Source organism: Zalophus californianus, chromosome 5, assembly GCF_009762305.2.
Source record: "Zalophus californianus isolate mZalCal1 chromosome 5, mZalCal1.pri.v2, whole genome shotgun sequence".
Taxonomy (NCBI): Eukaryota; Metazoa; Chordata; class Mammalia; order Carnivora; family Otariidae; genus Zalophus; species Zalophus californianus.
The window spans coordinates 128,999,449-129,015,502 of record NC_045599.1 but is presented as its reverse complement, the minus strand read 5'-3'; the positions used below and the strand labels follow the sequence as shown (position 1 = coordinate 129,015,502).

The following is a 16,054-nucleotide window of genomic DNA, read 5'->3' as shown; positions in this document are numbered from 1 at the left end:
TCCCTGGTCCTGTTTTTACTACCCTGCACTGTTCTTCATAACATCTGGTATATGTCTTACATTAAGAGCAGTGATTTGCTCAAAGAAACCCTTACAACCTGGCTAATAACTACTCTTAAGATTTTATACCTTTACAGAGATTTTTCCAGGGTGGAAAAAAAAAATACACAACTCAAGAAAATGAAATCTAAACATTGTGGAAAAATTGTGCTGAGAACCAAGTTTGATTTTCATTTACTAGTCTCTAGTGGACTGCTCTTTACCTGTTCATCTCATTGCATTGCACAGAACAACCCGAGGTCTGTGTGGTAACCTTTATCTACCTGGCTTTCATGTGTAAGTTCATTACCATGGTTTATAGCCCGGGATCAAAGAAAGTTTTTACTGACTTTGGTGGTTGTTTGAGGACCTGTCTCTCTTGTTCGCTGTACTCCATGGTAAAAATTCAGAATTATTCTCTTCTTCAGTGAGACTGACACTGTTGCATTAACCTGACCATTAGGTATGAGTGATATATGGCTTTGGCTCAGAATTTAGTACATTTCAAACACAGCTGGTCCCCTCTCCTTATAACCTGGCTCCTTCCTGCATACTAACTGCCCCAGCTCTCAGGTCTGAGCTTCAGGCCTGGAGGGAGAGCAGCAAGCTTGGTATACTTGAAAAAGTTCTCTGCTTTTCACTTATTGAGGACATAGGCAACAAAGCCCCAGGCCCCCTCTCTGGGGGCACATGAAGACTGGAAGCAGGTCCAGCTCATTAAGGATTTGGTTGTTGACATTCTTTGCTTATGACCGGGTGATGTGTAGAATGTGGCAACATTCCATGGTGAAAGCATTTCCCTGGGTTCATCTGGGGTGTGTGTTTCCTTATCTTGGGTGGCATGAGTGGAGGGTCTAGCCCAGCCTGGTTTCCTGACTTTGAGCAAGTGTGTTTTCTTTGCTAAAGCTTTCATGGTCCTGAACACCACTAATTACTTATCTCCTTTGATGTTCTATTTATGGTTATTCCTTAAGATCTGGAGCAGTTATTGTGTGTCAGTCTTCACATGCATCATCTCATTTATATTATTTCCCGCTTCTGAGTGTTTGGCACTCCTCAGTACATGAAATGCAACTAAGCCTGGCTTGTCTTCGTTGAGCTAAGATCCCTCTTTCCTCTCACTTTTCCTGGTTGACACAGTTTCCAAAAGCCTTCTTTGTCTCCGTCACCCTATGTCTGCATGTTTCTCATTATGTTGGGGTTCCTCTTAATGCGATACCCAGACTGAAAATGACACTCCTTGTGCTCCAGGAACAACCCAAACTAGAACCATTATCAGGAAGTGAACTTGATGCTCATTTAATGCAGTGCTTATTTACCAGTTGCATCTTTTTTTTTTTTAAAGATTTTATTTATTTATTTGAGAGAGAATGATAGAGAGCACGAGAGGGAACAGGGTCAGAGGGAGAAGCAGACTCCCTGCTGAGCAGGGAGCCCGATGCGGGACTCGATCCCGGGACTCCCGGATCATGACCTGAGCCGAAGGCAGTCGCTTAACCAACTGAGCCACCCAGGCGCCCTACCAGTTGCATCTTGATACCAGCCAACACCCCTCCCCACTCTACTCTTTTATCACTTTAATGCTGTGAGGCAGAGGTTCTTGTTGTACAGTTGATATTTTGATCCTAAGAGCAAAACCTTACTTTTCTCTGAATCGATTTCTGCTATTCTTTACCCTGGGGACTTGCAGAGTAATTGTGGCAAAACTATATGAATGGAGGAGTGCCTGGCTGGCTCAGTCCATAGAGCATGCGACTCTTGATATCAGGGTCATGAGTTCAAGCCCCACATTGGGCAGAGTTCACTTAAAAATTTTTTTCTTAATTTTAAAACTATGTGAATGGGAGGCTAGCATAATTCTGATGTAAGAAATTGTTGAGGAAATGGAGAATTACTGTTTTTTTAATCATATATTAGAATTGGCTCTGTGAATAGAAAAACCCATTTCTAACTACCTACCCTAGGGTATTTTCAGTAGTAATTTCTAGTTCATGGGGGTTTGGGTTTGTTTGGGGGTTATTTTTAGCATCAGCAATTATGTAGATTAAAAGAATGGAGTATTGAGTCTCTTGAGGAAGCTTAGTACCTCAATTGCTTGGGCAGGGTATTCATCACATGGGTCCTGTGTGGGCTGCTGAATGTGTCAGCCCGATGCACTGGTCAAGAAGGATGTTTTGAGGGTTTTAACCAGCACCTCTGTGTTTGTTGCAGTTACCTGGCTGAGCAGTGCTGGAATGGCGGCTTTATCTACCTGATCATGCTGCGCCGCTTCAAGCACAAAGTCCATTCTCCTTATAATGGCAACAGTAGCAACAGCTCTGAACCAGGAGAGACACCTACCTTGGAGCTGGGTGACCAAACTGTGAAAAAGGGGAAACGAGCAAGAAAGTTTGGGGTCATTTCCAGGCCTTCTATCCAGAAGACCACTGAAGAACCCAAGAGCAGCCTTGGCTGTGAGTTGGACAATGACCCCATCTCTGAGCTGGACAATGGCCCAGACCCTGAACTTGGAAATGGTCATGCTTTTGAGCTAGAAAATGGCCCAGAATCTCTCAAGGAACTGGCTGGATCCCATCTAGACAGTTCAGAAGCAGACAGAGGGACAGAGCATAGCATTCCAAAGACAGATGCTTCTCTACCCACAAGCAATGACAAACGCCGCTTCTCAAAATCTGGGAAGACAGACTTCCAATCAAGTGACTGCCTGGCACGGGTAAGCTTTGGTTTGATTATAGAACCTGAATTTTAAAAGAAATCCTGTTGAAGTTGCTTTTAAGGCTTAGAAAATATATCTAAGATGGCCTTGTATTTAGAAGCCAACACATTTATTATGATAAATAGTCAGAGGACATAACAATAACAACAACAACAACAAAAATCCAAGTCATTTTATCCTACTTAAATAAAGAGCTAGTTGAGTGATCCTAAGTGGAAAATTCAGGCCTTCTGTGGTATAATTTGAGTCATATGAGGCCCAGATAAAGTACTTGAACTGCATCATTATTTATCACTACCATCCCCGGCGGAATTGCCACAGCAAGGCCAAGAATTCCTGGTGGCAGCTGATAGCATGAACATTCAAGCCTCAGTATTACACAGGAAGGATATTCACCATGCAGAGAAGCATCTGCTTTTCTTTTTAACACTTCAAAACCAGTGACATTTTTATGGGTTTATATTATTAAATTGCTGAATTCCAGTGAAGGTTGGAAATTTCACAGAAATCTCTGATACTGTGATATCCAGCTGTGATGGTCAGGGTTGGTCTTCCCTAAAGGCAAAGCAGATGTGGTGTACTCTGAATGGTAATGGGCGCATTTCTAGGCTCAAATCATCTCCTTCATTATAACCAACATTCTCTCTTGAAGTGATATTTCTTTGGGGTAAGTATGTTCCTTCCAAGAATCCTCTTGGCAGATACTCTTGTGGGTTTCTAATGAAGCAGTAACTTACTACAGGGTTTCTGACTGGTTTCCTGAGTCCCTCCAGGAGACACCCTTTCGGGATGAAAGAGAAAGTTGGAAAGATAGAAAATGGGCACAGAAGAAATATCAAGTTCAGCTTTTAAGGCTGCTGAAATGGTAACCTGGCAGTGAATAGAATTTCTAGTAAGTCTGTTTCATGCATATTTCTGCAATCATAGCTAATCTGTATAATGGGAGGAGAGGAATTAAAATGACCCCTCTCTCAGGGGACCATGTTCCTTCATCTGAGGATCTCAGTGATCTTCATAAAGCCTTACCCAGAGAGGCATGATTTGTAGATGGAATGTGTAAATGAAGAAGAAAAAAGTAATGTCTCTATCAATGATTTTCTACAAACTTTATGGTCCCCCTCAAAAAAGAATTAGGGGCAATAAAAAGATTATAATGTGTTTCTTATTGGTAATACTCTACTTGGATATGACTTGTTCTCCTAATGATTAAATTATGAATACACAGAAAGCCTAGAGTGAATAAATTAGGAAGTGTTGGTTCTCTTAATCATTTTGAAGGTTTAAGTTACCAAAAGAGATTGAATCTCATATACAGTCCAAACAAACAGGCTTTCATTTGACCTAGGACACAGTGGAAATAATTTGGAAACGACTTTAAAAGAAAAAAAAAAAAAATTTAAGAGGCTACTATTCTCTGCTCATCTTAAATCAATAACGTAAAATTGAATTTCTGGATTAGACTATCTGAAGACTACACATATCAGAGTTTCTTTGCTTGGTTTTTACACTCAAGGTCAAATGTCCAAGAAGATATGAATGAAACGGTGATTTAAAAAAAAAAAAAAAAACTAGATCTTTTGACTTTGGGACTTTTTTTTTTTAAAGCCTATAAAAAGGAGAGACCTGCCAGAATTTGCATTCTTCACAACTGGCCATAATCTGTAGATTGAGTATTGACCCTGGGTTATACTTCCCATCTTAGAAAGTCAGCATAGGCCACAGACCCTCTCAGGCATGAATATATTTTAACACCCTTTTCCGCCCCAGAAGCACCATTGTTTGATGCATTTACCCAGGATTGATACAGTTGGCGAGAAGTAGGTCGTCACAGCTTCCCCTGCATCCAGGTGGCCCCCACATTGGGACCAGTAGACCATCACAGAAAGTCCTGTAGGTTCTTGGACTGAGCAGATTTTTATTTTTACTCCAGGATGAGCCCAAGGTCATGCTAAAATGGAATTTCCAGAAAAACGAAAATCAGGTATTTACCTCTTAAGCCCTCGGGGAAAAAAATTCCATTGCATTTGAATAATGAGAGATTAAACATGTCAGCATTGTTCCGTTTCTGCTTTATTAATGATTTAATATATCTACAAAGACTTAATAAATTACAGAAAAGGCTTATAAACATTCAGACCATTTTTGTCGGATGCTTCTTTTTCATAGACTGTTATTTGTTACATAAAAATAAATCTTCAGTCTTTGTTTTCATATCCTCTTTCCCTTTAACAGAACTATAGGAAACATGTTTCCTCTAATAAATATCTTCTTTTTAAAAAACCATATGTTTCTATAAAATATCAACACATAATAATACATATGCAACCAGATTAATCTTTCAAACTACAAAAGTTGGGCCCATTGTCTAAAATATAATCTCCTAGGACGTAGATAAGCAATTTTAGAACTGAGGTCAGAGTTCCTTACTCCCTGTCTAGCGAAGACCATTACTCATCCAAGGGGAAAGTTCTTGCAAGCCTGTTTACTACAGATGTGTATTTTTGTAATGCAGCATGGTAAAAAATAAATACAACTTAGTCGTATCATAGTGAAAAAAAGAATCCTACCATTTGCCAGCCAGGCGAATTGATTTATAGCGGGTGTGTGTGTCTGTGGGTCCATTTGTGGTTTCACCCTAACACATGTAATTCACCTGTACAGTATCAGACCTCCTCCCTAGAGACCTCAGGAAGGCTGAGTGGTTCAGGGCAAGCGGTCTGCAGAGACCTCAGGAAGGCTGCCCCAGGTCTGAATATGCAGGAGAAGGAAACTCAGAAGGAGAGTCACACCCAGGACATCTCCTAGGTTGTCCCTGATGTTTGCGTCAAGCAGAAACAGCCTGAGGATGGTCCTATTCTAGTAAGCCCTCCCCCCATGGTCACTGGGTGAACTTCTGTCCTTCTATGTGGTAATGTCCCTCTTCAGTCCATGTCTGCTCCTTCAACCTCTCTCCTGAGCGCCCCCGCGCCAACCCTTCTACCACCTGCCTGCAGTATATCTCCATCTTGGGTATTTCACATCATGCCTAAAACTTGACGCATGACTTTCCCGCACCACCAAGCTGGCTCCAGTGTTCCAGGTTCCACCACCCGTAACGTTGCCCAAGCCAGAAACCTGAGATTCAACTAGCAGTTACTCACCTGGTTTGTCTAGAGCTTTCCCTGGTTTTGTGCTGACAATCCCACATCCTGGGAAATGCCTTCATCCCAGCAAATTGGGACAGTTGGCATCCTGGAGTCAACTGAAATGCTGCCCTCTTCCTTCCACCCTGTCCAGTTGATCGCCAAGTCCTGTCAACCCCGGCTCCCTTTGGGGTCTCTCTCCCTTTCTGTCTGGGTCAAGCAGCTTTCATTTCCCACATGGGTAGTCCTGATGTTCTGCTACCCATTCCACTGTCCACTGTCATCCCGTCATCCACTGTCTCCACAGCAACCAGAGAGACCTTTCTAAAGAGAGCGCCTCAAGCGTGTGTGTGCGTCCTCACACACACTGCAGCTTAAGCCCTTTGGGTGGGTCCGCTTTATCTTCAGGGTAATACCCAAGCTCCTTAGCTTGGTGAAACACAGGAACCCTTTCCCTGTATGGTCCCTGCTTAACTTTTTGCCTTCATCTCTCACTGCTTTCTTCCTCTCCTCTTTGGGCTGAATCAGCCACAATTTTTTCCAAAGGACTATGCTCACTCTCTCCTCGGAGCCTTTGCAGATGCTGCTCTTGCTGCCCCGGTTCTCCTCCCGTCCCCCTTGTAGCTTAGCTTCTTCTGTTTCTGGGGGACGAAACACCATGACACACTCCTCTAGGAGGCTTCTGTGACCCTTCTGCCACCTGCCCCGTCTTTAGGCGTCTCCTCTTTGGGCTCCTGCAGTGCCCGCTTCTCATCTTCATCAGTGCATGAATCCCACATAGTCCAACTACCATGTGGCTTGTTGTGTCCCAGGTAGACTTGAAGGGCAAGGACCTTACTTGTCTCTGTGTCCTGGCTCACTGCCTTGCACCTGCAGGTGGTCTGTAGATGTTTATTAATGAAGGCACCCAAGAGCTCTAGGCCTGAGAGATGGGACACCAGGTTCCAGCCCTCGTTCTTCCATCCCCCGCTCCGTGGACATCGGGCTGCCATGTTCTTCCTCTGAGCTTCCATCTCCTCACCCGTGAACTGAACGTTTTGGTCTGATGACTCAGGAACTTCAACTCTGACACTGATAACATATCTTTTTATTTCTTACTGATCATTCTAAATAAGAAGGGATAGGCAAACAGTCTCAGGATCTAAGTTTGCAACTAGAGCCAGACGATTTACTGCAGTAAAATTCTAGTTGGATGATGTTTCTTCTCACATTTGGAGAAAAGATGCTATTGTGAAATATTATTTTTGGTTCCAGCAGAAGATGAGGTCATTTAAATGCTGCCGAGACAGCTCCCTTTAATGTACCACCTCTGTTTTGTAAATAAATCCTTTTTTTTTTTTTTTTTTGCGTCTGTGAAGAGATGCATGTGTGAGCATCACACAGTAATCGGCATTTTATAGGAAAGGGTAGCACTTCGACAATATTAATACAAAAGTCCATAGCATCCAATTTTGCATGGTTTGGCTTTTTCTCAACAGGCTGACAGAGTCTCGTTGCCCTTTAAGCCAATGTAGAAGGAAGCAAAGGCTTGAGCCATCTGTCTAGACAGGATCTGTTTCAGAACTCAATCGTCTCTACAACTGGATTGGATGTTCACACGCTAAACATTGGCAAACATGCAGGTTTCCCATCTGGGCGAGCCTCTTAATGTCACTCTCAGTAACTTCTGAAAAACCATAAGATCCGTGTATAAACATCCTATATTTGTTAATTCTGTGGCATTTATGCAGTATTGTTATGGGCTAGGCACTGTTCTAGTTGCTGGAGAACCTGCTGATAAATGAGAGACATGGTTCTGTCCCATGGCACTTATCACAGATAAGGGGCCACAAGCAATAAACAAGCAGATAACTGAATCTAAATGTTAGATGGTGGCAACTGGTACTATAAATGAAATAAAGCAGTAAAGTGAAAGATGCCTGGGCAGTGGCCCGGTAGGGAGTTAGCTGAAATTGGTATCAGTGAAGACCTCATTAGAGAGGCAATGTTTGAGCTGAAGCCTGAGTGTCAGGAAAGGACAGCCCTACAAAATCTAGGGGCAGAATATTTCCAGGGAGGAGCCAGCACATGCAGCTGTCCTAGGCAGGAGTGATGGAATGTTCCAGGGGCAGAGAGACCAAAGCACAGTGAGTGATGGGGAGAGCACAGGGAGGTGATTTGGGATCATGGGCGGGACTAGATGTAGAGGTTTGTGTAAACCATCTCAAAGATTTAGACCTCAGTCTAAGTCTAGTAGGGAGCTGTTGGAAGGTTTAAGCTGAGTGCATCATGTATGTTTTTTAAAAAAAGTTCACCCTGGGTGACTCAGCCTTAAGCGGTGAACTCCTGATTTCGGCTCAGATCATGATCTCAGGGTCCTGGGATCAAGCCCCATGTCAGGCTCCATGCTCAGTGGGAAGTCTGCTGGAGGTTTCTCTCTCTCTCCCTCTGCCCCTGCTTACCTTCTCTCTCCCTCTAAACTAAATAAATAATCTTAAAAAAGAAAAAAGTCTCCCCTAGATGTGTAATGGAGAATAGGAGATTGTAGGGAGCAAAAAATAAAAAGAGAGACCAGATTGGAGGCTAGTGTGATAACTCAAGCTAGAGATGCTGGTGGTCTTGACAGTGGTGGTGGCAAAGAGGAGCAGAAGTAGGTGGATGTGGGTGTGTTTTGCAAGTAGAATCGACAGATTTTGCTTATGGTTTAGATACAGGAAATAGAAGAAGGAATCAAAGATAACTTGTGAGCTTTTGGTTTGCATACCCTCTTTAGCTTGAGTAGATGATGGTGGTGAGAAAGCCAGGAGTGAGAGGGAGGCAGAGTCTTGTTTTGACCATACTGAGGTGTGTATTAGATACCCAAGTGGAATTGTAAGGAAGCAGTTGGAAATATACTTAATATTATTATATTTAAGTCGGCCTGTTGATTTTCTGCCAGTGCCAGCTTTAGCCTCATAAACTTGAGACACTGATTTTGTTTGTAACTGAACACTGCTTTTAGCTGTGGGCAGCTAGATTTAATACTGACAGTTGGACAATTGAGAATGATAACATCTGCCTCTTTCTTCCTGTTTGTGCCTTCCTTTGTGTACCTCTGAACTCCTCATTAGATGATCAAGAAATTCCAGAGCTGGGAAACTTGCATGGACTTCTTTAAACTCCCCCCGTATAGTTCCTACTTTCAATTATGGAGGAAAAAACTCATGTTATTGGATAAAAGTGGAAAAGAAGACCTGCTTCTTGATTAGCATAGTTGGGGGCCGTATTACAGATTGGTCATCCCTGCCCTCTGAAGCTGTTTTTATTAGATATGTGTTTTATTTTGCATTTAACTATTTGTGTGTGTATTGGGCAAGGGTATAAATGGGGCATGTGAGTGCTCTTAATGAAAATTGTCTTTAGCTCTTTTGTCAAGAGTATATACATTAGGTCATTATTCTTTCTCCATGATCATAGTTTTGCGTGTTTCTTGCCACAAGTTCTATTTCTAAAAGCTAGTTAAAAATGAGAAAGGACTGTATATCTAGTATTGTCATACCCTCTATGAACTGTACGTAACAAGCTCTGTTTAACAAAAAGATGGTAGGATGGGGGGAAATGATGGTGCAGCTAGTAATGGAATGAATAGGTTTCTGCTAATTTGGGCTAAAGCCAAATGGATTTTCTTAGTTCTGGACTCTAATAATGGTCCCTGTTGCTTTGGGGAAAGGATTTCACAGCTCTTATGTACTGGGAGAGGGAGGAGCACTGTCCCATACCATCAAGACCCTAGTAGCCATGGCATATCTTCCATGGAAAAAACAAGTCAAGCCACCATTATGCTCTAGTTTCTCAGCTCCTTTGTTAGGCCCAGGGAGGCAGCCATAGGGTAGGCCCATAGGAGCAAGCCAGGACAACAGCTAATCAGCACATCCCTGAATTTGTTCCCTTTGGGGCTATCCACTAGGCCACAGGGCCTCGTGTGTCGAAAGTTGCCATCTTGTCAGTAGCACTGACTCTCAAGGATGGCTTTTAGGAAATAGTGGAGCTGTGAGAGACTTTGAAGGCCAGTAGGTTACTTCTGAATGGAGAAGAGATAAAGGTGTTCCAGAGGTCAGAGGCAACAAACCAAAAACCATGGAGTCCAAAGTGAAATGATTGGATGATACAGGGATTGTTGACAAGTTCATGAACTACCGTGGTAAGCCAGTGACTTCTGAAGTTACATTTGGCCATACAGGCATCGTTTGTCTGTGGTCAGCAGATGAAGGAGACCATTGGCACCACTGCATGTTGCCAGAGCAATGGAGCCCCGCTGAGCAGTGCTGACTAGAGAAAGTATAGGATCCAACAGGTCTCTGTCTGTTAATAATTTCCCCAGACATTCTTACTGCTGCGCATCAGTGACTGTTTAACATCTGGTTTTTTTACTATTGCAAGTTTCATTTTAGTTTCTGACAGTATGTATTTCAGATTTTCTGAATACTTCACATTCTTTCTCTTTTGCAAGCAGCTTAAATGGGAAGGTTGTCTATTTCTGGGAGGAGGATGGCTTTGTCCATATTGGACCTTAATGGTTCCTTTAGACCTTCATGATGGATGAGGAAAGGACATGGCTTTTGTTTTATATGTTAAGGAATGCATACCCATAGACCTAGAGATAAAAAGAACTTACAGGAGTGAGCCTAACGTAAGACCCCCAAAGTAAATCACCTTGGAAGGTTTTGCTTTCGTTTCTCTGAACACCCAAGTATCTGAAGGAACTCAAACATTTTGCATCAGGCATAAAATAGGGAGTGAAATGGAGAATTAACCAAAGCAGAAAAGCTACCATTAGTCCAGAGGACTTAGAGACATGATTAGTTTTTTTTAAAGAATAGATCTTTATAAGGGTTGAAGCATGTTTTAATGTATTTAAAGAGTGTACAGACCAATGTCTATAAGAAGTCAATAACAAATTCATCAATTAATTTCCTGTTTTGGTTTCTTCCACCAAAGATCTCATTTTTATGGTCTTAGGAAGCTTGAGATTCAATTCAACATGATAGGGTTTTTTTTAGTGATGTATAATTGATACACAATGTTACATCAGTTTCAGGTGTACAACATAGTGATTGGACAACTACACATTATGCTATGCTCACCACAACTGTAGCTACCATTTGTCACCATGCAACACTGTTACAGTACCATTGGGTATATTATAATATGATGGTTCTACCATATACATGTGCCTATATAAATAATATAAGGTCACCAGTCAACATTTATTATGTCTCTACTAGGTGTCAGAAGCACTGCTGCTTCCATAAATATCTCATTTAATCCTAATGACAAATCTGAAAGTATTAATAATTATCCCCACTTTAGAGGCAAGGAAACTGAGGGTCTTAGGCATAAGGACTTTCATAAGTACTAAGTGTCAGAGCTGGGCTCAAATTAGTTGAAGTCTCCTGGCACCAAGACCTATCTTTGCCTTCCTTTCATCTTCCTTTATTAATCAGTAGCTGTGCGTAAATAAATGGAACCCAGACACAGCCAGTGTTTATACACACAGTGGTATCCAGGTTTCAGGCAGAAGAAGTTTTACTTAACAGAATCCTGGTCAGGAAATTGGATAATCACTCTTGCTGTCCAATATTATAGCCACTCGCCACAGGTAGCTATTTAATTTAATTAAAACTAAATGAAATAAAACATTTAGCATCTCAGTTGCCACTACCCACATTTCAAGCACTCAATAGTCACCTGTGGCTAGTGGCTCCATGTTGGATTGTACAAATATAGAACATTTCCATCATCACAGAACGTTCTGTTAGACAGGCAGCTAGAGAGTCTGGTCCAGCACACACGGCTTTTTCTTTCCGTGGTCATCTACAATACCTGTTGACAATTGATGACTATTTGGCTTGACCTAACAGCTCCACTCTCCTGGGTCAATGCCACGTGTCTGTCCATATACTTCATAGTGTGCTCACTTTTTCTTCCAAGGAGGAAGTTGGCCGGATATGGAAGATGGAGCTGCTTAAAGAATCGGATGGGCTGGGAATTCAGGTTAGTGGAGGCCGAGGATCAAAGCGCTCACCTCACGCTATCGTTGTCACTCAAGTGAAGGAAGGAGGTGCCGCTCACAGGTGACTAGATAACTCTCCCTTCTTCTCTGCCACCTTATCCTCTCCCTTCCCTTCCTCCGGGTGTAGGACTCTTCCATTTGGTCAAAGCCCTGGTAATTGCAGTTCATAAAGATGATGCTGGAGCATGGAAGAAAATCAGGCATGAGCAGTTCCAATTAAACACACCTCTGGGCACAGGAAGTGGCTAATTGCTGGAGACAGTACAGGCTCCTCCGAATCAGAAGAGATTGGATTTCTTTCTAGCCTGTTTTGAGTTTCAAGTGATTGTTACTTATCCTAACTTTTAGGATACTGGTAATATGTGGTTACCTATTGAGACTATGCTACGCAACAGAACGCCACATTCCTGACATCTTAACCCCCATAAGATTGTGGCTAATGACGTGGGAAAGCAATTGATTTTAAATGGCGACCACAGTTCATGTGCCGTGTCAGTTCTGTCAGGTTTCAACACACACTTATATACATGTGTCATGTAAATGCCAAGAGGAGAAATGTAAATGGGAATTTTTCTCCTTGTGACCTGAACAATTCATACTTCAAAACTTGTTTTTTAATCTGAACTACTGTCTTAAGTAGGAAGAAGGACAGTGCTTAGGCAGAGCATGTACAAAGAAATCCATCTGGAGTTACAAGGATGTAACTATCCCAAAATATACAGCATGCCTTTGCTTTGCTAGCTGACTGCTTCCGTGTATATAGGGCGTCTACTATCGACAAGGCACGCTGGGGTATGTACAGTATACACACGTATACAGTAGGTGTATAAAAAAGATTGGAAGACTAGGAGAGGACAACGGTAGAAACGGTCATGTGTCATGTCCCAGTTCTAGTCTCATGACTCAGGGTAAGATGCTAACAACTAGAGAGAAGAATAACTGCACTTGTCAGTTATCTGGGCAGCCGTCATTATGGAAGGATTAAGACCTTAGTTTTGATCCAGAAGAGCATCACTAAATTTCCCACATGAGGTATGCTTTGAGGAACTCCCATCAGATAGCCATTTTCCCATTAATCCTCGGTCTTGGGTTCTAGCATGTCTTTGGAAAGTTGACAATTAGGAAATTCCTGTGCCCAGAGATAAACTTAAATAGAACTGTTCTTGTCTGTTTTCTATGTGAGCTGTTTCTAGTAGGTTTCACCATTTTCTCTTCCCCCTTAGCCTGGAGTTGTGTGCCTGTCTCTCTCTCTGCTTCTGGAGTATATAATTCACATGTGGGGCGTTCTAGTTAATAACAGGAGATGAGACAAATGGAATTGAAGAGGGAAATAAGAAAAGGGATGGGGGTAGGGATGGTCTTGAATAAATTCAGGGACATTGGTCAGAACTCAGTGTTCTTTTTTACTCCTAAATCCCTCTCTTTCTCGATGGCCCCCCCACACACACCTCCTTGAGGTTCTCTGTGGGCTTCCTATTCCCCTTCTCTTTCCAATCCAAGCAACTAGAAGGGTTCTTCGCATTTCTCTGATTCAGGGATTTTTGAAGGACAGAAATCAGAGGCTGTCGCAAGTCTCTGGTGCCTCCTGTCTTTCGTGAAAGCCTAAATTCATGGAAAAGATTATGATGCATGCCTTAGACGACTGAGAGAAAAACCAGTGAGGGAGGGAAGGATGGAGAGAAGCTGGTTGATTTGCTGAAAGAAGGCAAGGTGGGAAGAGTCAACACGTTGGAGAGAAATTTGGGTAAATCTAGGAATATTGGGGACAGGCACAGTCCCACACCAGCACCTTGGGTATTGATGGAAAGCCTTCGGAGGGGATGGTGGAACCCTAGGCTTAGGGACCATCCCCCTCACCAGACTTCCTATCCCATATTTAGCAATAGAGATGAAAAACCTCTGGCTCCTTTGGGAGCATGGAAAACCAGACCACTGGAGGTTCAAGTGGAACCCACAGGACTGTTGACCCTTCATGACCGAAGGCACATGCACAATGCTCTGGCACAGCGTGCCACCCCAACCCTTGACCCACCCGACGGCAGGCAGTCCCAGCCCAGTGGGAAGGAAGCTCTAAGTCAGCTATAATTTACTTTAGAGGAAATAAAGAAACAGAACACATTTGTAGACCAGGTCTGACACGTGCAATAGCAGTTAACCGGTCAGACTGTTTGATTTTTGTATTCATCCTCCTGATGAAGCATGGCTGTAGGATGGAATTGGTGCTGAGAGACTTTATCCTCAAGGTCCTATAACTCTGCATGTGTGTTGGGGGGTGGGGCACATGCACATGCAGTGAAGGGTCCCAGGAGCCACAGAGGAAACATGGCCAGGTCCTTGTCACCTGGAAAGAGAGAGGACAGCAGGTTAGAGAAGGCTTCTGTTAAGCTTAAGATACCTTTGTTTGGGGTGCTCAGCTCAGTGACTCAGCTGACAACTCAGTTGTGAGGACAGGATGGCATTAGGATTAAAAACAGAATGACTCGACTTTCCAAAAACCTTGGGGTCTCAGTTCCTCTATCATTGTCTCCCCCTGGATGGGAAGCATTTCATTAAGGTTGATGCAGGATATGGCGGTGAACTAAGAACTTGCTTGCTGCCAGGCAACCATGTGAAATCATGGGGTTTCCCTAAGTGGGCATCAGGGCCCAGCCAGACCAAAGGAAAAATCCCAACCCAAACTGTCGCTGGCTGTCTCTACTTTTTCCTTAGCCTGATTTTAACCGTCCCTCTTGCGACCCTCCCCAGCTCCAGGAAAATGGCCCTTCTCAAGCCCAGAATATCTTGACAAGGGATTTTTTTCCCATCTCCATTTCCTCAGGGATGGCAGGCTGTCCTTAGGAGATGAGCTGCTGGTAATCAATGGTCACTTACTGGTGGGGCTCTCCCATGAGGAAGCTGTGGCCATTCTCCGCTCCGCCACTGGAATGGTTCAGCTGGTGGTAGCCAGCAAGGTAGGTAGTTTGTTTTTGTTTTTTGTTTTTAATATTTTTAATGATGGTGGTGAATTTGGATTTGAGCCCTTCCTGTGCCACATACGCACGCACACACTTGCATGTTTACTGGGACCATTTAAACGGCCGTGATTCTACAGGGCAAGCCCACGAGGGTGGCCTTTATCTGAAATATTTAATTGATGGAAAAGCAGTAATAGGACTAAGGAAGGGGGAGGAATGGTAGGGTGGCCAGAAGGACAAGGCAGAGAGAGTAGCACCCCTCCCGGGGAGAAACCGAAGAGGAGACATGGATGTCCACTGGAAGGCAGGGATGAAGGAGAGGTGTGGAGCTGCCCCTCTCCCAGGTCCCAAAGGAAAAAGGTTCAGGGCTAGCCACGGGCAGGCGACAGGCCCTGGTTCTGACTCGTGTCCTCACAGAGTGTTGGCGCTGCCGGAAGCCCTGTGGATCCTGTTTGTCCAGCCACCCCTTTCCCCCTTTCTCCTCAGTTTTCCTGATGAGACAGTGAGGCCGAGCTCCTGTGGCTGGCTTGCATCTGCAGCGCCAGGTCCCTGGCTTTGATGCACAGCATGTCTGTCCCCTCCCTCTGGTTGTCCCCTCTTTGTCACAAGGGCTCAGGCTTGGGCTTCTTGCGCCCCCATCCCTGGAGTGTGTTAAAACAGTGCCGATGTCCTGGGCCCCCAGCATCCGCTTCGTCCCCTGGTGTCACCAGCCTTCGTGCCCTGGCCTCCATAGCAGTGTGACCAGAAAGAGGACCCGAGCCCTCTTGCTTCTGCTCCTTGGTCCCATCTGCTGTTGCTAAGACAGGAAAATGCCCACAGCACTTGGGAGCTATGCAGGGGAGCCACTGGGCTTCATTCCACTCATGGAAGCAGTGACGGGAAGCCGCCCCAGGCCTCAACCCTCCGCAGCAATACGGTCTCGCCCAGTAGGGCTAATTCTGTCCCCATTGTTCCTATTATTTTTTTGAACCTAACCTCCACAGGTTTTTCTGTATTTTCCCTCTTAGATTACAAGGTGTATTGCCTATTTTGGGAGTATTTAATAATTAGAATATTTTGAACTGTCTGGAAAATCTGCTTTCCTCCTTTTATCCCTCTCACACCCCAATCCCTTAACCCAGACTCTCAGGCTTCCAACAAGAACGCAGAGCCTTGGCACAGACTTGGGAGGAAGGGTTGGCATTGAGGCCCC

General features: G+C 43.8%; 1 protein-coding gene across 8 annotated transcripts in view; it reads left to right on the top strand.

Moving 5' to 3' along the window:
- PDZD2 (PDZ domain containing 2) overlaps positions 1 to 16,054 on the top strand; it is a 343,304-nt gene that overhangs the window by 251,503 nt on the left and 75,747 nt on the right. For 6 of the 8 annotated variants that reach the window (XM_027604788.2, XM_027604789.2, XM_027604790.2 and 3 more), the window contains 3 exons: positions 2,251 to 2,752; positions 11,827 to 11,969; positions 14,727 to 14,859. In XM_027604788.2, coding sequence (XP_027460589.2) covers positions 2,251 to 2,752; positions 11,827 to 11,969; positions 14,727 to 14,859 — 778 coding nt within the window. Of the gene's footprint in view, positions 1 to 2,250; positions 2,753 to 11,826; positions 11,970 to 14,726; positions 14,860 to 16,054 lie in introns of those variants that run through there. The other 2 variants (XM_027604791.2, XM_027604798.2) reach the window with 2 other exon arrangements.